This window comes from Littorina saxatilis, linkage group LG13 (assembly GCF_037325665.1).
Source record: "Littorina saxatilis isolate snail1 linkage group LG13, US_GU_Lsax_2.0, whole genome shotgun sequence".
Taxonomy (NCBI): domain Eukaryota; kingdom Metazoa; phylum Mollusca; class Gastropoda; order Littorinimorpha; family Littorinidae; genus Littorina; species Littorina saxatilis.
Genome location: NC_090257.1, coordinates 19,134,377 through 19,157,423, shown reverse-complemented (window position 1 = coordinate 19,157,423; position 23,047 = coordinate 19,134,377). Strand labels below are relative to the sequence as shown.

The window sequence follows — 23,047 nt, the reverse complement described above, 5'->3', positions numbered from 1 at the left end:
AATGACGCTGCGAGGACAGGCCGGAAGCCAAACGCCCCTCCTGTTGGTCATCGACGAAACTCACACCCTGGCTAAGAGGAGGGTGAGAAACGCCAGCAACCGAAGGCAGCTGAAGGGAGGAGCTAGCAGACACCACCGGAGTGTGTGGCTGCTGCTGATCCAACAGAGGCAGAAAGCCCGAATGCCCAGGAGAACGACCGAATTCGAAATCCGCCGGCATCCCAACGGACGCGGCGAGAACCGAACCGGAAGAACCGGGAGGAGCCGGAAGAGCAGACGCAACGGCATAGCTATGCCATGGTTGTGGAGTCTGCCAGCTACAACCCGGAAGCCCTAGGCCGGAACCGGAAGTGACAGAGGACTGTGCACGACCAGCTGGACCCACACTTCCCGCCCAGGCAGGAAGGGCAGCTGCCGGAAACGGCTGCTGAAACTGGGCAAAGCTCGAACCGGAAGGGACCATGGTCTGTCCGCATACCAGTGAACCAACACTTCCGGCCGGAACCGGAAGAGAAGCTGCCGTAAACGACTGCTTACGTAGTTCGTGGCTCGAACCGGATGGGACCATGGTCTGTCCGCTTTCCAGTGAACCACTACTTCCGGCCGGAGCCGGAAGGGAAGCTGCCGTGAACGACTGCTTACGTAATTCGTAGCTCAAACCGGCAGGGACCATGGTCTGTCCGCTGTCCAGTGAACCACTACTTCCAGGAACTGGAAGTGCAGCTGCCGCGGACGGCTGCTGCGAGCACATACCTTGCGACGACCGTGTCCCAAAAGAAACCTGCGCAGGTGCACTCCCGCAAGCGGAAGCCACCGAGCGCCGGCCGAGAAGAGAAACGCCTCCCTGCTCACGGCCTCCAGCACCAACGCCGAAGCCAGCAGGCTGGACAGGTGAACCGGAAACAGCAGGAACACAGGAAGCCAACGACCGAGGGTCGCACACCCCCGGGAGGGAGGCAGAGCTGGAAACAGGGTCCGTTCGCGCCATCTCTGAACGCACGAGCGTCCGAATTTCTGGAAGCAAAGAGGACAAAATGCTAGCCACAAGAGTGCCAGCCTCCGGCACAGGTACCGGGGTCAAAACGGACGTGGTAGTAGAAACGCCCGCCGCCCGCGAGCCAGACGAAGTCTCCTCCGGCGCCGAAATGGGCACCGAAAAAACGAAGTTAGTCTTCGGGTCAGAAACGTGAACCGTGGGGTTCCTAGCCGAAGAAGTAGAAGCCGAGGACTTAGGTTTGCCAGGGCCTTTGCCCTTACTCTCGGCCTTAGCCGCTCTCTTTTTCTCACTATCCGACATGCTGTCGCGCAAGAAAAACAGACTACTGAAAATACACAAGTCTCTAGGACGTAAAATTTCAGCAGAATAAACTAGCACAAAGTACAAGTTACAAGGAGGTAATAGTGCTACTGGTCAACGCTAAAAGTCCGAGCACGGACCCAAACTAACCAGCGAAAAACACCACGTGTAAGCGAAAAATGGCGACCAAAATGGCGGCCACAGCAACAAACTACCGAGTAAAATTCACAAGTCCGCGGACGAGAAAATTCTCAGCAGAATGGCAATGCAAACAACAACAAAATGAAACGATCTCACCGCTAGAAACAGCAATGAGCAGACGGGGAGCCAAGGCCGGTGGGTGTCAAGCAGACAGCAAACAACAGCCTAGGAGCGAAATCAGCACGACCTGTCTCTCTGGCTGAAAGATGTCGAATGAGGGTGTCTCGTACTGGGTACGAGATCTGTGGCGTGACACGCTACGGGAGGCAACCCAGGGTAGCAAGCTTGCTACTTTTTTAGCTTGGGTTGCTTCCCTTAGACTATAGACGGGATAGCGTTTCAGTTTACCTAGCATCTCGACTGCGTCAATGCTAAATATGTGACTCGGAGTAAGAATATGTAATTTAATCGATTTTGGAAATTTAATTTTAATCATAATTTTTATATATTTAATTTTCAGAGCTTGTTTTTAATCCGAATATAACATATTTATATGTTTTTGGAATCAGCAAATGATGGAGAATAAGATAACCGTAAATTTGGATCGTTTTATAAATTTTTATTTTTTTTTACAATTTTCAGATTTTTAATGACCAAAGTCATTAATTAATTTTTAAGCCACCAAGCTGAAATGCAATACCGAACCCCGGGCTTCGTTGAAGAGTACTTGACGAAAATTTCAACCAATTTGGTTGAAAAATGAGGGCGTGACAGTGCCGCCTCAACTTTCACGAAAAGCCGGATATGACGTCATCAAAGACATTTATCAAAAAAATGAAAAAAACGTTCGGGGATTTCATACCCAGGAACTCTCATGTCAAATTTCATAAAGATCGGTCCAGTAGTTTAGTCTGAATCGCTCTACACACACACACACACACACGCACGCACGCACGCACGCACGCACACACATACGCACATACACCACGACCCTCGTTTCGATTCCCCCTCGATGTTAAAATATTTAGTCAAAACTTGACTAAATATAAAAACAAGTCGCGTAAGGCGAAAATACAATATTTAGTCAAGTAGCTGTCGAACTCACAGAATGAAACTGAACGCAATGCCATTTTTCAGCAAGACCGTATACTCGTAGCATCGTCAGTCCACCGCTCATGGCAAAGGCAGTGAAATTGACAAGAAGAGCGGGGTAGTAGTTGCGCTAAGAAGGATAGCACGCGTTTCTGTACCTCTCTTTGTTTTAACTTTCTGAGCGTGTTTTTAATCCAAACATATCATATCTATATGTTTTTGGAATCAGGAACCGACAAGGAATAAGATAAAAGTGTTTTTAAATTGATTTCGAAAAAAAAAATTTGATAATAATTTTTATATATTTAATTTTCAGAGCTTGTTTTTAATCCGAATATAACATATTTATATGTTTTTGGAATTAGCAAATGATGGAGAATAAGATAAACGTAAATTTGGATCGTTTTATAAATGTTTATTTTTTTTTTACAATTTTCCGATTTTTAATGACCAAAGTCATTAATTAATTTTTAAGCCACCAAGCTGAAATGCAATACCGAAGTCCGGGCTTCGTCGAAGATTACTTGACCAAAATTTCAACCAATTTGGTTGAAAAATGAGGGCGTGACAGTGCCGCCTCAACTTTCACGAAAAGCCGGATATGACGTCATCAAAGACATTTATCAAAAAAATGAAAAAAACGTTCGGGGATTTCATACCCAGGAACTCTCATGTCAAATTTCATAAAGATCGGTCCAGTAGTTTAGTCTGAATCGCTCTACACACACACACACACACACACACACACACACAGACACACACACGCACATACACCACGACCCTCGTTTCGATTCCCCCTCGATGTTAAAATATTTAGTCAAAACTTGACTAAATATAAAAAGAGGGATTAAAATGTTTACCTTTTCTCGTCCCACTGCCAGGCCAATGAGACTGATACACTCGATGGTTTTGCCTCGCAGCAGACGCAGGTTGTCTGTCGTTGCATTCTGGATGATGTACTTCAGACATGGCATGAACCTGAAGAGACAAAAAAGAACAGAAATTATTTACGGAGTCTATTGTTACTTCAAAATGTGTGCTTAAAGGTAAGCCAGTTTTACTTTGACCGATTTTAAATGTAGTTTTAAAGGAGAACTTGACCCTCACATTTTGCTCCAAGAAAGGCACCCTGCTCCAGCAAATATTAGAAGAAAAAAATCCTCCCCAAACCATGCACAGACAAGAGAGAAAAAAACAAGTCGCGTAAGGCGAAATTACTACATTTAGTACAGCTGTGGAACTCACAGAATGAAACTGAACAGACTGCATTTTTTCACAATGACCGTAGTCCGCCGCAAGTGCAAAAGGCAGTGAAACTGACGAGCCTGTACATGTTTAGCGCGGTAGCGGTTGCGCTGTGCTGCATAGCACGCTTTACTGTACCTCTCTTCGTTTTAACTTTCTGAGCGTGTTTTTAATCCAAACATATCATATTTATATGTTTTTGGAATCAGGAACCAACAAGGAATAAGATGAAATTGTTTTTAAAACGATTTCGGAAATTTAATTTTAATCATAATTTTTATATTTTTAATTTCAGAGCTTGTTTTTAATCCAAATATAACATATGTATATGTTTTTGGAATCAGAAAATGACGAAGAATAAGATGAAATAGTTTTTGGATTGTTTAATAAAAAAATAATTTTAATTACAAGTTTCCGATTTTTAATGACCAAACTCACTCATTAGTTTTTAAGCCACATAGCTGAAATGCAATACCGAACCCCGGCCTTCGTCGACGATTGCTTTGCCAAAATTTCAATCAATTTAATTGAAAAATAAGGGTGTGACAGTGCCGCCTCAACTTTTACAAAAAGCCGGATATGACGTCATCAAAAGTATTTATCGAAAAAAAGAAAAAAACGTCCGGGGATATCATTCCCAGGAACTCTCATGTCAAATTTCATAAAGATTGGTCCAGTAGTTTGGTCTGAATCGCTCTACACACACACACACGCACAGACAGACAGACAGACAGATACACACACACATACACCACGACCCTCGTCTCGATTCCTCCCTCCATGTTAAAACATTTAGTCAAAACTTGACTAAATGTAAAAAGAGAATTTTGTTTATACAGTGGCACCCCCCATTTAAGACCTTCACATATATGAGAAAACCAGGTCTTAGAAAGGAGGGTGTATTAAAATGGAGGTACATTTACAGAGGTAATGAACATCACATGAAAAAGCAAGGTCTTAAAATTGGGTAGTCTTAAATTTGGGTAGAGTCTTAAAATTGGGTAAAGTCTTAAAATTGGGTAAAGTCTTAAAATTGGGTAAAGTCTTAAATTTGGGTAAAGTCTTAAAATTGGGTAAAGTCTTAAAATTGGGTAAAGTCTTAAATTTGGGTAAAGTCTTAAATTTCTCAACTCAACTCAACTCAAATTTTATTGGCTTCAATTTTCATAGAAGAATTTGTCTTGCGCTTGGGAGAAAGTAAGAGTATAACATATAAAAACGGCATTCATATCACATTTCATGTATCACACACAGTAATCACTAGTATAAGCCTACAATTATCACATTTGTACCTGTATCATACATGCAAATAAATAGTATCACATTTCCACGTATCACACACAATATATACATTACATAACATACAGCAAGCTTCCATCTCCCGCCCCCCCCCCCCTCCCACACATACATATCCTCGCACGTGCGTCGACTCCATACAAATGACATCATCAGTCCATTAACTAAAATGCACAATGACTAGTAGTGGGTACATGATACTTAATACGTGCTCAACTAGACCTGCTAACTAAAATAATAACAGAAACAAAAACAAGGACTGGGCACAACATTTACACGTGTGTGACCTACTTACATCAGGTGCCTGTGATCTATAAATAACAATGATTGCGTTTAAAGTAAAACATGAATAATGCCGATGTTTACTAACAATGAATACATAACAACTAAGATAAGAATGTATGTGCTTTCATAATATGATTATTTTATAAAACACAGTGGGGAATTTTGGAAAATAATTTTTATACGAAACTGCGCACATCGAGTCGAGCTCTGTAGCGTGTGTGTTCGGAGGCAGGAGACACACATGGCTGTGGATATTAATTGTTCGGTGGATTAAAAAGGATACCCCGACTTCGGCAGGGCAGAAGGAGGTACAAGACGGTGTGCTGTATTGCTGTGTGTGTGTGTGTGCTGTGCAGACATTTGGGGGTCTTCTTCTTCTTGTCGATCACTCAAAATTTGGGGGTCTTAAAAGGGAGGTTCCACTGTACTGTAAAAAAAAAAAAATCAAGAAAAAAACATGACTATGTGCCTCACCGGTCGTAGTATTCCGTAAACTTGTCCTCTGCAGTGTCGGCCACCGAGGCAAGGGTGACAATCACTTGCTCCAACACCAGTTTGTTCCCCTTCTCCACATGCTGCACAACAATACAATGTTCACATTTTAAGATCCTTTACTATCTCAAAATACTCTAGGCCAAAACATTATTGCAACAAAATTCGCACCCAAAGAAAAGCATTAATTCCTCTGTCATTTCATTCAAACTTTATATGCCAGTTAAGGCCGTTCACTTGACTATATGGATCACATTTTCGGATTAAAGATTTCGTCTACAGGGACCACGGCTCAAATAAGGGTACCGGTACTCTCAAAATCGACTGGACAAAAACGGAAGGGCCAAATTAAAAATCAACAAAAAAATCACAATAGGTAAAACTTTGCAACATTTACATGCGAGAAGAAAGCCAAATCAATTATCTACCCCGAACAGGTTGCTTCGTTTAGCTAGCTTGCGAATTTCGTGTGCTATGCTATTCCTACTGATGCAGGTGTCGATTGCATGAGCAGTCAAAAACGGGACTTTTTGCGTCATTTTTTAGGGGTATCATGACAAAAAGCGCTGTATTTCAGCAATGACTTGGTGGATTGCTTTGAAACTTTCAAAATATTTTACCAACCCACTAGGCATACTTTGAGCAATATGTTGAATCGTTACACGTATCTGTTCAGATGTGACGCAATGTTTCGGAAAGTGTTCAACCTCGTCATAGGATTGTTCACTTGTGTCAAAAAAATTCAGCTTGGTGATGATCGTAGAGAGGTATTGGACCAGAATGGCCTAACCCCCCTTCTCCACCTCCCCTCCCCTCCCAGCATTAAAAGTACCTTCCGCTTTACTTCCCTTTAAGCTTCCCTCATATTACCAACCTCCTTAAACTTGCTTGTCATGAGGAGTTCCAGCTTGGTGATGATGGTGGGGAGGTACTGGACCAGAATGCCCTTGGGACAGTCCTCGCTGAAGTTGACCAGAGCGGCCGCCCCGTGGGCCTGGACCCTCGGCACTGAGTCGTCATCCAGCACTGACAGTAAACCTGGCATGATCTGTCGCATACACCGTCTGATTACACATTGACAGTAAACCTGGCATGATCTGTCGCATACACCGTCTGATTACACATTGACAGTAAACCTGGCATGATCTGCATGCATACACCGTCTGATTACACATTGACAGTAAACCTGGCATGATCTGCATGCATACACCGCCTGATTACACACTGACAGTAAGCCTGGCATGATCTGCATGCATACACCGTCTGATTACACACTGACAGTAAGTCTGGTATGATCTGCATGCATACACCGTCTGATTACACACTGACAGTAAGCCTGACATGATCTGCATGCATACATCGTCTGATTACACCCTGACAGTAAGTCTGGCATGATCTGCATGCATACACCGTCTGATTACACATTGACAGTAAGCCTGGCATGATCTGCATGCATACATCGTCTGATTACACCCTGACAGTAAGTCTGGCATGATCTGCACGCACACAGTCTTCTGACAGTAAGCCTGGCATGATCTGCACGCACAGTCTTATTACACACTGACAGTAAGCCTGGCATGATCTGCACGCATTCACCGTCTGATTACACACTGACAGTAAGCCTGGCATGATCTGCATGCATACACCGCCTGATTACACACTGACAGTAAGTCTGGCATGATCTGCACGCATACACCGTCTTATTACACACTGACAGTAAGCATGGCATGATCTGCACGCATTCACCGTCTGATTACACACTGACAGTAAGCCTGGCATGATCTGCACGCATTCACTGTCTGATTATATCTTTCTGCAGTGGAACCCTCTTTTTAAGACCGCAACAAACGAACAAAAACTTCAGAAAATCAGGTCTTTCTTTTTTGGTCTTTCAGGTCAATAAACCAGAACAGCCAAACATGCATTCTCTCTCCCTCTCTCTCTCAAAATGCAAAACCCCAAAGTGATACCTTTTCATGAAACTTGCGCTGACAGTTAGGCCCGAAGTCTGTGCAGAGTTGTCCGAAAGCATTGCAGGCTGCATACCGTACTCTTGGGTGCTGTGCAAAAATAAAAAGACAAAAAGTGTCACAAGTCTGTAGTTTAAAATGTTAATGTCAGGGTTCTAAACAAACACAGCGAGAGAGAAAGAAAGAGAGAGAGAGAGAGAGAGAGAGAGAGAGAGAGAGAGAGAGAGAGAGAGAGAGAGAGAGAGAGAGAGAGAGAGAGAGAGAGAGAGAGAGAGTAGACAGAACACACTCACACTCAGGAAACAGTTCACTTTTATCACAATTTCACTGACCACCGTACTGGAACAGATAAGACAAGACAACCAAAGAGGAAAGAATAAAAATTAACAAGAAGGGCAAAGCCCATACGACTCACATGCTTGACCTTGACCTTTACATGACCTTGACCTTCAGCTAAACCTAGCAATGACATCATACACTAAGAACTGCTTTACACATTTTTCCTACCAAAATACATGTGACCTTGACCCAAGGTCAAGGTCATCCAAGGTCATGCAACACAAAGCTGTTAATTCAAGACATAGCAAGTACAATGGTGCTTATTGGCTCTTTCTACCATGAGATATGGTCACTTTTAGTGGTTCACTACCTTATTTTGGTCACATTTCATAAGGGTCAAAGTGACCTTGACCTTGATCATATGTGACCAAATGTGTCTCATGATGAAAGCATAACATGTGCCCCACACAATTTTTAAGTTTGAAACAGTTATCTTCCATAGTTCAGGGTCAAGGTCACTTCAAAATATGTATACAATCCAACTTTGAAGAGCTCCTGTGACCTTGACCTTGAAGCAAGGTAAACCAAACTGGTATCAAAAGATGGGGCTTACTTTGCCCTATATATCATATATAGGTGAGGTATTCAATCTCAAAAACTTCAGAGAAAATGTGAAAAATGTGAAAAATAGCTGTTTTTTAGACAACATTTATGGCCCCTGCGACCTTGACCTTGAAGCAAGGTCAAGATGCTATGTATGTTTTTTGGGGCCTTGTCATCATACACCATCTTGCCAAATTTGGTACTGATAGACTGAATTGTGTCCAAGAAATATCCAACGTTAAAGTTTTCCGGCCGGCCAGCCGGCCGGGGGGGGACGGACGGACGGACGACTCGGGTGAGTACATAGACTCACTTTTGCTTCGCATGTGAGTCAAAAACTGACTTACCGGGTCAGAGAGATAGGGTAAAATAGCGTTGACAATCTCGTCCAACATCAGCTCCATCTGTGAGTGACAGCCCTCGCCGCAGGCAGACACTGCCATCAATGCTGCGTGACGGTACCGCCAGTCCTCTGCAAATCACAGTCAATTGTACACACAACTTTACCACAATCACCATTTTACCACAAAGGGTGCTGTCAGTCAAAAATAGAGAGAAAGAGAGAGAGAGAGAGAGAGAGAGAGAGAGAGAGAGGGAGGGAGAGAGAGGGAGAGCGAGAGATAGTGAGAGAGAGTGAGGGGGAGAGGGAGAGAGAGAGATAGTGAGAGAGAGAGAGGGAGAGAGAGAGATAGTGAGAGAGAGAGAGGGGGAGAGGCAGAGAGAGGGAGAGGGAGAGTGAGAGTGAGAGAGAGAGATAGTGAGTAAGAGATAGTGAGAGAGAGTGAGAGAGAGTGAGAGATACAGAGGAGAGAGCAAACAGGAAGAGAGAAAGGGAGAAATAGTGACAGAGGAGAGAGAGAGAGAGTGTGGGGAGAAAGAGTCAGAGAAGGAAAGAGAAGGAGAGAGAGAGAGTGAGAGAGAGGAGACGAAGACAGAGGGACAGAGGGAGAGAGAAAGAAGGAGAGAGAGAAAGTGGGAGCTTGGCGTGATGGGAGGGGGTGCACGGGACAAAAAGATTCGGGGCCATGTAAAGTGGAAGATGAGAGATGAAACAGAGGTAAAAATTAGAAAGTGACCATCAATACATAATGTCGGAAAGAGAGAGAGAGAGAGAGAGAGAGAGAGAGAGAGAGAGAGAGAGAAAGTGCATGTGTGTTTGTGTTTGCGTGCATGCATGAGAGAGAGAGACAGAGAAAGAGAGAGAGAGAGGGAGAAGAGAGTGTCTGTGCATCCTTGTCCAATATGAAAACAACACCAAAGACAAGTACAATTTGCAATGTAATTGTCAAGAAGAAAAAGGCGGTGAAACTGACCATGGCTGAGCATGGTGGAAATGGTGGCCACAATATGAGGCAGCATTGTCTTTCCTCCCAGCGCGCACGCCAGTCGGTCCAGACCACTCTCCGCTGCAATGGCATTGCTGTGGGAAAAGAAAAGAAAAGAAAAAGCTGTTATTTTAAAATTACACAGCAGTAAAAAGGAACCCTGCATGTTCCTTTATTTCCTGGTACTTTTATCTGAAATAGTGTTGGACCTTAATGGCATCCATAACTATATACTACTACTGATGTTTGTAACCATGAGACAATGTTTTTGTTCATGTCTGTAAATGTACCCCCATTTTCAGACCCCCTCTCCTTTGGTGACCAGATATCCTCACATTTTTTAAGGTTTAAAAAAAAAGGGGGGGGGGGGTCCGCTGTACTGCAAATACTGACCATGTCAAACATTTTTGTCCACTGACCTAATCATTGTGGAAAGCCTAGTGCCCGAGTGTGCTTACCTGTCGTGATCTTCATCCTCCACTTCATCCTGAAACGCCCACTCATCTTCCTCGTCCAGGTCAACCATCATCGCCAGCACTTGTGGCACTGTTCACACATGAGAATAGAACATGGTCAAAACAGAGGAAAGGTTTGCCAAATCCAAAATAAGACAACATTTTGAAGATTTTGTCAGTTTTTCTTAACCTTGATGCAAGAGAAGAAGGGACATTGATTTACACACGAGGAGTGTTGCTTACAGCTTCAAAATCAATGTAGTCGATTTTCCATATCTAACACGAAGCCCTAGAGAGGTCTTTCTTTCTTTATTTGGTGTTTAACGTCGTTTTCAACCGTTCAAGGTTATATCGCGACGGGGAAAGGGGGGGGGGATGGGATAGAGCCACTTGTTAATTGTTTCTTGTTCACAAAAGCACTAATCAAACAATTGCTCCAGGGGCTTGCAACGTAGTACAATATATGACCTTACTGGAAGAATGCAAGTTTCCAGTACAAAAGACTTAACATTTCTTACATACTGCTTGACTAAAATCTTTACAAAAATGGACTATATTCTATACAAGAAACACTTAACAAGGGTAAAAGGAGAAACAGAATCCGTTAGTCGCCTCTTACGACATGCTGGGGAGCATCGGGTAAATTCTTCCCCCTAACCCGCGGGGGGTACAAAACCCTAGAGAGGTTCAAAATGAAGAATTCCTCCAAAAGGAAGACGATTCTCACGCCTGACTGTTACCAAACATAGGCGTAGAATAGATGATGTTGGGAAATAACTCTGTCAAGCTTGTATGGGCTGTGGAAGAGTGACTTTTCCTTGCTTTTTCTTGCTTTTCCATAGAAACACGAGGCAAGCTACATGGGACGTTGGCAAATCACTAGCAAACAGTGAGCCTCTGCACGGGTCGATGATCTGTGCCAGTGAAATCATGTGCCTTCTGCACTGTCCGCCCATTATAATGCCCTTTACTTTCGAAAGTACGCACATCGGAGCTGACAATCGGCATTGCAGATGTGATTGTGTCCCTCAAAGCACAGATCGAGCGACTACGTGTGGAGACGTCATGTGTTTGTCTTATTGTTTCCTAAGAAAAGCAACTTGACAACAACCAATGTAAACCCGACAGAGGTATTTCCCGAATTCTTCCATTGAACAAGAACAAAAGTGCTGTAAAAGCAAACTTCAACTGAAACACATTCTACAAGACCTCGCTGTTAGTAAATGCTTTGAAGACACTGCAAGGACAGGGTGAGTTGCCACATAACTGGGGAGTTTATTTCTCTGGGAAAAGAGACCACTCTGTATCTCTCACTGTGTGTCTCTCTTTCTCTCATACACAATCACACACACCTCTCAGTTTTACTTTTCTTCACGTCTCATTTCCAAATCACTTTAAAAAAAGAAACAAGACATTTATTAAACAAACAATGGATAAACCACACAACTAAGACAAATCACCAAACTTCTTCTTCTGCGTTCGTGGGCTGAAACTCCCACGTACACTCGTGTTTTTTGCACAAGTGGAATTTTACGTGTATGACCGTTTTTTACCCCGCCATTTAGGCAGCCATATGCCGTTTTCGGAGGAAGCATGCTGGGTATTTTCGTGTTTCTATAACCCACCGAACTCTGACATGGATTACAGGATCTTTTTCGTGCGCACTTGGTCTTATGCTTGCGTGTACACACGGGGGTGTTCGGACACCGAGGAGAGTCTGCACACAAAGTTGACTCTGAGAAATAAATCTCTCGCCGAACGTGGGGACGAACTCACGCTGACAGCGGCCAACTGGATACAAATCCAGCGCGCTACCGACTGAGCTACATCCCCGCCCAAATCACCAAACTAAGACCTTAGTAAAGCAGCGTACTCACCCAGCAGTGGTATAAACTTGCTGTACTTGCGCACCATAGCGGGGGCCGTCTCAGACATGGTGACGATCACCTCCATACCTAGCTGTCGCCAAGAGTCTGGCAGTTCTCTGTCTGACATCAGCTGCAACACAACGACAAGGGCATCGTCAGACCGTGTTCTTCTCAGACCTCTGACTTCGGTCTATGACGTCTTCTTTTTTAAGCTGACACATTGCTTAGACCCCTGGCCGGTTGTCTGTCCGATTTTCTTAAAATGCAGGAGTCTTCTGACCATCAATTCCCTCTACCTAAATGGACAACGCCAGGGAATAAACGATTTTCGGAAATAACTCAGGATTGTATGGGTTGTACCCAACAGTTATTTCCGGAATTTGTCTATTTAGACCTATACTTAGTTTCAGTCCAGGTCTAACTGACCTGTTGCCTTCTGATTCTGGGAGGAACACTGATAAGAGTTGCTGCATCAAATGTGGGTTATTCTTTCTTTCTTTATTTGGTGTTTAACGTCGTTTTCAACCGTTCAAGGTTATATCGCGACGGGGAAATGTGGGTTATTGCACAAAAGACAAACAACAGGATTTAAAAGAAAAATACCTGTCACTTCCGCATAATTCTGGATTTCACTTTTCAGTGTAACTTTAAACATACGTTTCTTCAACATCCCTTACTGACTACACTACTGTACCCATCTGTTCCATTCAAGTGTGCCGTTTATGCAAAACAAGAAAAGCAAACACTTATATGACTCGCCTTCGCCATAAGTAATATGAATCAGAAACAAACTACATGCTGCTCTACCTCCATAGACATTAAAGAATGTGACAATTGTATAGTTTTTACCCAAACTCGATCCGTTACCTGGAAACATGACCAGGACACTGCTCATTACTAAGATTCACTGATTACTCAAGTGGGTAAAAATTTCAGTAAAGTGACCACGTTACCTTGAGGCAGAAAGGAAAGAGCTGTTCGATGGACGGTCGCAGGAACTTTGGGGTGGACTCTGCCATTTCTATCAAACATTTCAACACACTGTCGTCCTCCTGGCTGGTCACGCTGTCCGCTACACCCTGTAATCACATGGTTTGGTAAGAATACTGAGGGTAACACAGCGACACAGACATACAGACAGACATACATACACACATACAGACACACATACACTTCTAACTGCTTTCCTTCTGGCTGGTCATGCTATCCTCTACACCTTGTTATCACAAGAATTTGTTTGAACATTTTGAGTAACACACGCACACACACACACACAATTTCAAGCTGATGTCATGCTCTTGGCTCGTCATACTATCTGCTACACTGTTGTAAGAAAGGTTCTCAGACTACAAAGAGCCACAAACAGACAGGCATATAAAACATGTGTACAAACAAGTGCTTGTGCTCACACACACATGCGCACATCCATGCACAGACACACACACACACATACAATCGATCAGCTGATGATGCCACACCTCATTCCCTTATCTTCTAGATTGAAGTCCCTTGGTATCGTTTTACTTACTTCACCTATGTTTAACCAGAGAGGGTATAACACCCTCTTCTCGTAAGTAATTATAACACTAATATGAAAATAAAATTGAGAAAGCGATGGAGGTAACACTGCTCGCCAAACATATACACCACCATCCTTATTTAACCCGAGCTTCACATTCATTCCACCTAACTCTTATACCAACGACAAGATGACTACACCTGACAAATGCATACCTGTATAATGTGGGGCAATAAATCTTTCATGTGAACCTGTACGTGAGTTTCCTTTTCATTGTTGACAAGGAAGGCTGTTGTCGCTCGTACTGCCTCATACACCACCTGCAAACACACAATGCATCAATAAACAACTACTTTCTTTATTTATTTGGTGTTTAACGTCGTTTTCAACCACGAAGGGTTATATCGCGACGGGGAAAGGGGGGAGATGGGATAGAGCCACTTGTCAATTGTTTCTTGTTCACAAAAGCACTAATCAAAAATTTGCTCCAGGGGCTTGCAACGTAGTACAATATATGACCTTACTGGGAGAATGCAAGTTTCCAGTACAAAGGACTTAACATTTCTTACATACTGCTTGACTAAAATCTTTACAAAAATTGACTATATTCTATACAAGAAACATTTAACAAGGGTAAATGGAGAAACAGAATCCGTTAGTCGCCTCTTACGACATGCTGGGGAGCATTGGGTAAATTCTTCCCCCTAACCCGCGGGGGGTGACAGAGCACATATGTTCCATAATAAAAACCACGACAAATAACACACACTTTCTTTCAATTCTGTAACAAAATAATTCCCCTTTCATTCACAAATTTTCTTTCGTTCCTTTGGCAGACAATACAAATAAAAAAAAACATCAATAAGAAAGATGCTGGTAAATACTTCTCCATTTTCAGTAGAAGGAAAGAAGAGCACACCTTAACACTTTCTACCCCACCCATGTTGACCAAGTTGTTTTTAGCTGAGACAAGCTGTGCTGCAGCAGGTCACTCGGAATTGTAGTAACTGTGTATCAACACGATGGAATGCAGGCGTTAGATCAACGTTACAGGAAGCGACTGAAGTGACTGTGTGTACGGATATATCCGTACCAGGTCAGATAGAGCCATATGAGTGGGTACGGATATATCCGTACCTGGGAGACAATGAGTTAATGAAGAATTTTTTTCTTTTTTTCTTGTACTTGTCTGTTTTTTCACTTGCTGTCAGGAGCTGATAAGTAACGGGGAAATGGATGGAGAGTATTCATTACTTGTCTCTCTCACTGGCCTGCACGGGCGCACACTATGTACGTGCGTTCGTCACTGTGTGTGTGTGAGTGTGTGTGTCTTATTATCTCACCTGTGGGGCGTTTCTTGTCTGTAGAGACTGACCCAGCATCTGTTTGATCACATCCAGGTAGTGGTTCTGCTGGTTGCCGAAAATGCCAGGAAACATTCTGAAAATAAAGAAAAATTTGACGTACAGTTGATTAGGCCACAGTGTAACTGTAAGGCTCTACAAACGCTTCCACAAATGGATGAAATACTACAAGTTCCCATCCCTTTTCATTGGCTCTATCGACGCCCGTTTTTAACCGCTTGCTTCCCTTTATATTATAAACAGGGTTCGACACTAGCGGGGGCGGGGGGCGCAACGCCCCAGAGATTTGTGTTCCGCCCCAAACATTGCCGGGAGCAGAGGGTCAGAAATCGAATATAGTGCTTGAGTGCCCTTGAACAGCTTTCCCATAATCCCGTATTTTATTTTTAGTACGGGATATCCCCAAGGAAAGGTCATAGGTATCACCGCGTGTCGACTGCTGGTAATAGTAGATAAATACTTATAGATAAGACTTCTGACGCTTCTTTTTCAGAAGAGCACACATACCAAAATGAAGAAGACCGCAATAAAAACACAGCAAACCGAAAAGAGGGTTTTGACAAAAAATAAAAGCATTTAAATAAACAAAAAGAATTAATTTCCAAAATTCCTGCTTTGAACAGATGAGGTCACTTCCATGGGACTTATCGTAGTAAAGACCGTCTCATTTTGTGAAGACACCAAACTCACGTGAAGATGTGCAGAGCTCCCTCCACGAGTCCTGGGTTCCCTGTGCTGGCCAGTTCAAACATCAGCTTCAGCACATCCTGCCAGTTGTTGGTGCCATTGTCATCTGCAAGGTCAAGGTCATGGTAAAGATAAGACACAGGTGTGGTAAGGCAAGGCAAATGAACAAACAAACGAACAATCTTTATTACTTGACACTTTCTACCCCACCCATGTTGACCAAGTTCTTTTGGGCCGAGACCAGCTGTGCTGCAGCGGGTCACTCAGAATTGTAGTAACTGTGTAGAAACTGTGTATCTACACGCTGGAATACAGACGTTAGATCAACGTCACAGTAAGAGACTGAAGCTAACAGTCTGAGCCGATATATCCGTACCTGGTCAGATAGAGCCATATGAGTGGGTACGGATATATCCGTACCTGGGAGACAATGAGTTAATGATGGAGATTTAAGGCTGATGCCTAGTCTTACAATCTGACCTTGCTAAAAACCAAGATATAAACATGGAGACAATGAGTTAATGATGGAGATTTAAGGCTGATGCCTAGTCTTACAATCTGACCTTGCTAAAAACCAAGATACAAACATGGAGACAATCAAAATCAGACGATTGTAAACAGACAACAACAAAAAGTAATAGATGTCAACACTCATCATACAATATCACCAAGTACTACATTACCTAAACGGATACAGTAAAACTTGCATCTAGTGGACCCTTATTTCGGCGGACACCTTAGCATAACCGACAATTCAAGTGAGGACGGATGTATTTTACACTCAAAAACACCTGAAAAGAGCGAACACCTCAAAGGCGCGGACGCGGACACCCTTTTTTGGTCCCGATTGCGTTCGTTACTTGTAAACAACGGACAAACCCTTGAAGCAGACAGCTTTTAGCAGACGCTGGTCCGCCATCTTGGTTCTGCAAATACAATCTCGCGCGCGAGAAGCTTATTTTGTAAGCCAATGACAGCACTTGAAAGAAGTTGATTTTTGTATGGTGCACGCTCATTGGTCGATGCCGTGAACTCACAAACAAAAACAATTTGCTTTGTGCATTTCGGGTTTCTACTTTCTGTACTGTGATGCATCTTCGTCTCATCCTTTGTCTTCGTCTCATCAAATTTTTGACTTTTGAAGAGAGAGTCGATGTCATAAAAAAATTGGACAAGGGGCTGTCCGTTCGAAAAGTTGCTGATGAGCTGAATTGCGGAAAAAAAAGCTGATCCAACACAAATTCTCAGTCAGTGGGAATCCGGTGCAAGATCGACGGCAAAATGTGTTAAGAGAAGAAAAACAACCTATGATGAGTTGAACGAAGAACTCTTCGAGTGGTTTTCAACAGCTCGATCAAAGAATCTTCCCGTGAATGGCCCATTGCTTCAGGTCGTAAGAATCTCTCTCTCTCTCTCTCTCTCTCTCTCTCTCTCTCTCTCTCTCAGCGTACTCTCTCTCTCTCTCAGCGTACTCTGTCTCTCTCTCAGCGTACTCTCTCTCTCTCAGCGTACTCTCTCTCTCTCAGCGTACTCTCTCTCTCTCAGCGTACTCCACACATTATTTGAATATCGATGATTTAAGCATGCTTCACAGGCGTCCGTCACACCGTTAATTAAGTTTACTAATACATTTAAAACAAATACTTCTTTCAATGTTTACTGACAAAATCTGTAATCATGTGTCAAATACTGCATCGGCTTCTCGACAATCATGCGTACAAAATACTGCATCGGCTTCTCGACAATCATGCGTACAAAATACGATGAAATCTTATGGGTTCCCAGGTCTGCTTACCCAACATGTTCCTTGCCAGCTCAGCGATGGCCTCGCAGATCTTTTTCCTGACAGCGGGCGTCTGTTCCTCCTTCAGGGCCAGCAGCAGTTCCGTCTTCAGGCCGTTCTGCAGCTCCGGCGGCAGCTTAGGCCACAGCTCCTCGAAGTTGGTGGTGAACATTCGTCGCAGCAAGATGCAGGCCATGGTTCGCACCTGGCACCAGATAAACATATGCATTTAGAGCGCTTACTTCCCTTTATTTATCAGATCTATACGTAGTTGATTAACTTTGCAGATTGAGGATGGCAGTGATCATTCAAATGACAAAAAAGTTGCAAGTTACAGATGTTCAGAGAAAAAAAAGAAGGAAACATTATTAAAAACCACTGAATGCAACCCTAGTCCTCTCCCCAGAAACGTCTTGCTTTATGTTAAAAATTGGTTGGATATTCATGTTAGACAAAACATACATAAAACATTCGTTTCTGTCAACAAGGTGAAAAAATTAGGGTAGGTCAGTAACACTTTTTTTAATTGATTATTTTTGAGTGTGTGGAGGGGGAGGGGTTACAATCTTTCTCCTCTTTTTTTTTCTCCCCCAGATGAATATGGCTTTTTATAGGCCGTAACTTGTGTGAGCTGTGACCCCTGGATGTCCTTGTTAAGCCTGTAAAACGAGTTTTCTTTTTCTGTCTTTTTTTTGGAAGGTAACATTTTTTTCTAGGATAAAAAAAAATCGAAACACTTATTTTCTAAGGCTTATCCAGACCTGTTTACTTTAAACCCGAAGCAAGAGTACTTTCCCAAACAGTTGAGTGTATTTTTCAAAAGGTTGGTGTACTTTGCAAGCAAAGCCATATGGGCTAGGGAAAATGTACGCGTGGGTGCAAACGTGTTTGTGTAAGAATAGCATGTCTTGTGAACACCTTCAGAATTTAACTCCTTCCAATACAACAGGAATAAACAATTTTATTTACCTGTCAGTTTGTAGCATTATAACCAGTGTCTTCCAAACAGATTAAAAATGAAAAGATGAACTTCGTGAAATAACATCTGCGGTTGACAGTGGCAAGTTCATTTTTACAATCATCTCAGAAAACATTGCTTCAGCACGGACTACAGCCTTTTCTTCTGGCAGGATTAGCTTTGCGGGAATGAACTTTATAATTCCTTGGCAGCTTTCAGCGGATTTCTTTGTAGCAACCTTGTCCAGGTGAGTTTTGGAACTGCAGTGTCGTTTGATGTCATATTTCCCGGCATAGGCAACGGAAAAATCTGATTTAGGTCTACAATACTTGCAGTGTGCATGACTGTTTCCCACAGTAGACTCCACAATTCCTGGCTCTTTCTAATATTTCTCCAAGAAAATGAGCTGCTTCTGCTGTTTAAACTTGGTACAGTCACCCGAAACTGGCAACATTTTCTGCTTCATTTTGCCACGATTGTCCAGACGATCGCACGTGCCAACAACTGAACGAGGTTTCCACAGCTGAAGATTCGCTGTCAGGGTTATCTCCCTTAGACCGAAACCGGTATCAGTTGTACCATCCCGTAATCAGCACACCAACACCGGAAAACGTATTCTAGACTTTTTCTTAGTCGTATTTTGTGCGTGTGTCGCGTATTGTCGTACCGATAATAATTTGGCGTACAAAATACGCCCAAATCGTACTGGTAAACAGGTCTGCTTATCTCACCTCCAGAGAGACGTCTTGTTTCCTGACGCATTGGACCAGCAGAGCCAGTCGCGTGGGTTCAGGCAGCGTGTCAAGGGCCGCCTGCAACATTCAACAATCATAATAATAAAAATATGATGATGAACCAGTGTTGTTCCCTCGCCTCCCCCTTACATCACTGACGCATACATTTTAGATCAGGCATATTCAGACATGGAAACTGGGATGCATGAAAAAGTCTGAAATTGAACTATGACTCCCAGATAATGCAAAAATTTGAGGCATGAATCATACAATTGCTCTGATATTGTATCTCTCGGCTCACAGGAAAAAAGTCTGATTTCAGGCATAAGTCTGAAGATTCTCATGTGTGCATATTGTTCTGACCCCTGACTGGTCCAAACAATTTATTGTAGCCAGGACATGTGGATCTATAGAAATTGTCCATTAACGTGGAATTGACCTGTTGTTCTGCAACTTTGAGTCTCCAGACAACACTGATAAAAGCTTATATAGCGTAACCACAAAATAATGCCATGCTCTCTGTGCTTTATAACATTATTCCTACAAATAGCAATACACGATTTCAACACCTAATATTAAATATCTCAATTTTAGCATGATAAGAATTTATTTTTAAAATTAGCAACACACAAATCACAACTTGTACATTACAGCATTGTATTTTGTAACATTTTTGGTGATACTGATATAGACCCACTGACCTCTTGGTGTGATGCAGTTCGCCACAACAGTGGAACCTCCCTTTTAAGATTCACTGTTTTAAGACCTAGATTCACTGTTTTAAGACCTAGATTCACTGTTTTAAGACCTAGATTCACTGTTTTAAGACCTAACTTCCCTCTCCCTTCCTTTCATTTTTACAGATGTTTTGTTCATGTCTAATATTATCTCCCTTTTAAAAGTAAAACTCACTCCCTTTTTGTTTTAAGACCTGGTTTTCTCACTTTTTTGTTGTTAGCCCCTTCACTGCCACAGTATAACAGCATTTTGGTATTGCTGTGTGCCAGGACAAAATTTCGCTTTCTTCGGTAGGTTCACTAATCTGTTCACTGCTCGATCATTTATTGAGATATCTCTTAGATCTTTGGCATGTGTTTTGCTTATACCCTTGGCTATTATAGGATGACATGATCATTGGACTTTGTGATTGTTATAGTAAAAATTGATATGACCATTTTTGTCAAAAATTACAGTTTCCAGACTTACACACACACACATTGCAGGGGGATTGCAGCACGTAAAACCACACAAAACACTGCTAAAACTGGTGTCAAACATCAGGTACTCGCATTACAGCCCATAAAAGTATTCTTCTGTGTGGTAATCCATAAATCACTTCTTGTAGAGCTTCCAGAATACTGTATCGCTTGAAAACAGGTCTACGAGTTGAGGTCCCACTTTCGGCCGCCATTGTGAATGCTATAGATCGGTTCTACATTTCTAACACAGTGTTCAACACGTGGTAGTAACTTATCCGAACGGTCTATGGGAAAGAACTGTGTTTAGAACCCCTACAAGTACTTGGACAGTGGTTACCTCCCATTTAGTTTTCAGAAATGTCCTCGACGCAAATCCCACGTACTAGGTACGGTTATGGGCGTACAACAAACCGAAAATGACCACGTACCTAGTACGGGGAGGGCAGTGAAGGGGTTAAGGTCTTTAAAAATAAAAGTTTGTTTGAATGTAGTGTCATTTTTTTTTAACAAGTTCAGGTTCCACCAACTTCATATAACCCCAGCCCCCTCCTTGTTACTTTCTCCTTATAAATACTAATTAATATTACACTCAATTTCTTTTAAGTGAATGTGTAATTTTAGTGTATTCTCACAGGTACAGCTTCCTATAGAAATGTGTATACATTTCTTCTTTTTCCCTATTTTTAATTTAACTTTTTTAGTGTTACACACTCATCTCCGCATTCTCCCCTGAGAATTCTGGGTTTTGAGTCACACCTTTGGTAAATAATTTTGCTGTGACTAACATAACAATGATGCAAGCAATGTTGGCTTGTGATTGCAGCCTAGCTTCTATCCGTCTTACTAATGTATTTCACGTACAGTATGTCACTTGTGTTCTTGCTTATGTGTTTTGTAATCATGAAACCAATTTGTTTATATATATATTCATTAACCATAGTAGACTAGTAGTATAGTCAGTGCCAGTACTAGTAGTACTTGTAGTAGACAATATAATTCATTATGTAGCATATTACCTGGGGCTCGAAGCCTTTCAAGATGTCCCCGCAGTGTCTATTTGCGTGTTTTCTGTCATTATTGAATGCTATTGCTAATTTTTTCGAAAAAAAACCACTTTGGTAATCTATTTCTCGCTCTCAGTCACACACACACATGAATTGTTTTTTTTTCAAATGAGGTCACACTACCAGTACCACTAAGCAACCAGTCTGGAAACAGTCAGAGAGAGAGTACTGCACATGAAAATCAACCTAGTATTTAGTACTACTACTAGTAATACTAAGATAAAGAAGAATGGGTATTTGTAGGCCTAAATGAAAATATGTGACAGGTCAAATTACAGATTGACTAACACTAGTAACACTAACAGTAACAGCACTAATACTGATGAGTACTTTAGCTGTCTGTGTGTCGAGTCTGTAACATTACCGCTATTTCCCAAAATTACGACTTAAGCAGACGACATTTCTTCAATAATCACTTTTAGTAGTTTACCGGCTGAGCAGGTAGCTAGTCAGACTTTTTTGTTATTCCACCACAGCCAGAGGACAATGACCCTCAAGGTGTATCGATCGGTGGACAATTTCTACTGTACAAATGTGCCGATAAATCAAACGATCAACCATTCTCCCTAACACAACCACACGGTAGCAGTAAGTCCACGTGTGCGAGTGTTCATCGCCATTGATAAACGAGAACACATGGCGGCATGGGTATCGCACTGGAAAACATGACACAATTGAACGAAAGTAGAAAGTGATTAAAGTGGGCAAAACGACATAAAAATCGTATAATATTCCACTCGAATGATAGATAAAAGACCGTGCTTTCTTTTTCCTACCTCTGATTGCGTCCGAATGTTGTTGTCAGCGCTCAAGATGCCCTCCAAGAGGACCTGGAACTGAGGAAGATCCGCCATGTTTCTCGCAGTCTTTACCTTGGCTTGTGCTGTCAATCGCCTTCGTCCTTGACCCGACTTCCCGCGTGTTACAATTTGTGAGAATAGCCTCCCTTTACCTTTGAAGTAGATTTTGTAGTTCGTTTTCTTGCTTTTGAATTAAATTTTCCTTTGTTCGAAAAATGCATTACGGATGCGTATTAAAAAGTATTACAAGACTATCCGCTGTATAGATCTATATATCTAAAGCTTGTGACTTGTCTGCCAAATAGGCTGTTCATTTTAATGTACCCAATTACAAGACTAATAACATTTAGCATTATAAGACTTCTTCTGCGTTCATGGGTTGAAACTTCCACGTACACTCGTGTGTTTTTTATGTGTATGACCGTTTTTACCCCACCATGCATACGCCGATTTTGGAGGAGTTTATAAGAAACAAATGAAGTTCTACCTCCTCCGTTGAAGTACGACAGTTTACCCTGTCCTGTTAGTAATCAGTACTTTAATTGCTACACACAGAAGTATCAACCGGACACTTCTTTTCACAAAATTAAT

General features: G+C 42.4%; 1 protein-coding gene across 1 annotated transcript in view; it reads right to left on the bottom strand.

The window, feature by feature from the left end:
- The window catches only part of LOC138983784 (importin-5-like), a 70,916-nt gene extending 48,387 nt beyond the window's left edge, over positions 1-22,529 (bottom strand). Inside the window, exons 1-15 of the mRNA XM_070357110.1 lie at positions 22,433-22,529; positions 19,391-19,471; positions 17,714-17,906; positions 15,922-16,024; positions 15,211-15,307; positions 14,083-14,187; positions 13,302-13,427; positions 12,358-12,478; positions 10,484-10,571; positions 10,014-10,120; positions 9,048-9,172; positions 7,819-7,908; positions 6,723-6,896; positions 5,831-5,931; positions 3,391-3,508 (exon numbers count right to left, since the gene is read on the bottom strand). Coding sequence (XP_070213211.1) covers positions 3,391-3,508; positions 5,831-5,931; positions 6,723-6,896; positions 7,819-7,908; positions 9,048-9,172; positions 10,014-10,120; positions 10,484-10,571; positions 12,358-12,478; positions 13,302-13,427; positions 14,083-14,187; positions 15,211-15,307; positions 15,922-16,024; positions 17,714-17,906; positions 19,391-19,471; positions 22,433-22,510 — 1,707 coding nt within the window. The 5' untranslated portion in view covers positions 22,511-22,529. The remainder of the gene's footprint in view (positions 1-3,390; positions 3,509-5,830; positions 5,932-6,722; positions 6,897-7,818; positions 7,909-9,047; positions 9,173-10,013; positions 10,121-10,483; positions 10,572-12,357; positions 12,479-13,301; positions 13,428-14,082; positions 14,188-15,210; positions 15,308-15,921; positions 16,025-17,713; positions 17,907-19,390; positions 19,472-22,432) is intronic.
- Positions 22,530-23,047: the final 518 nt, after the last annotated feature.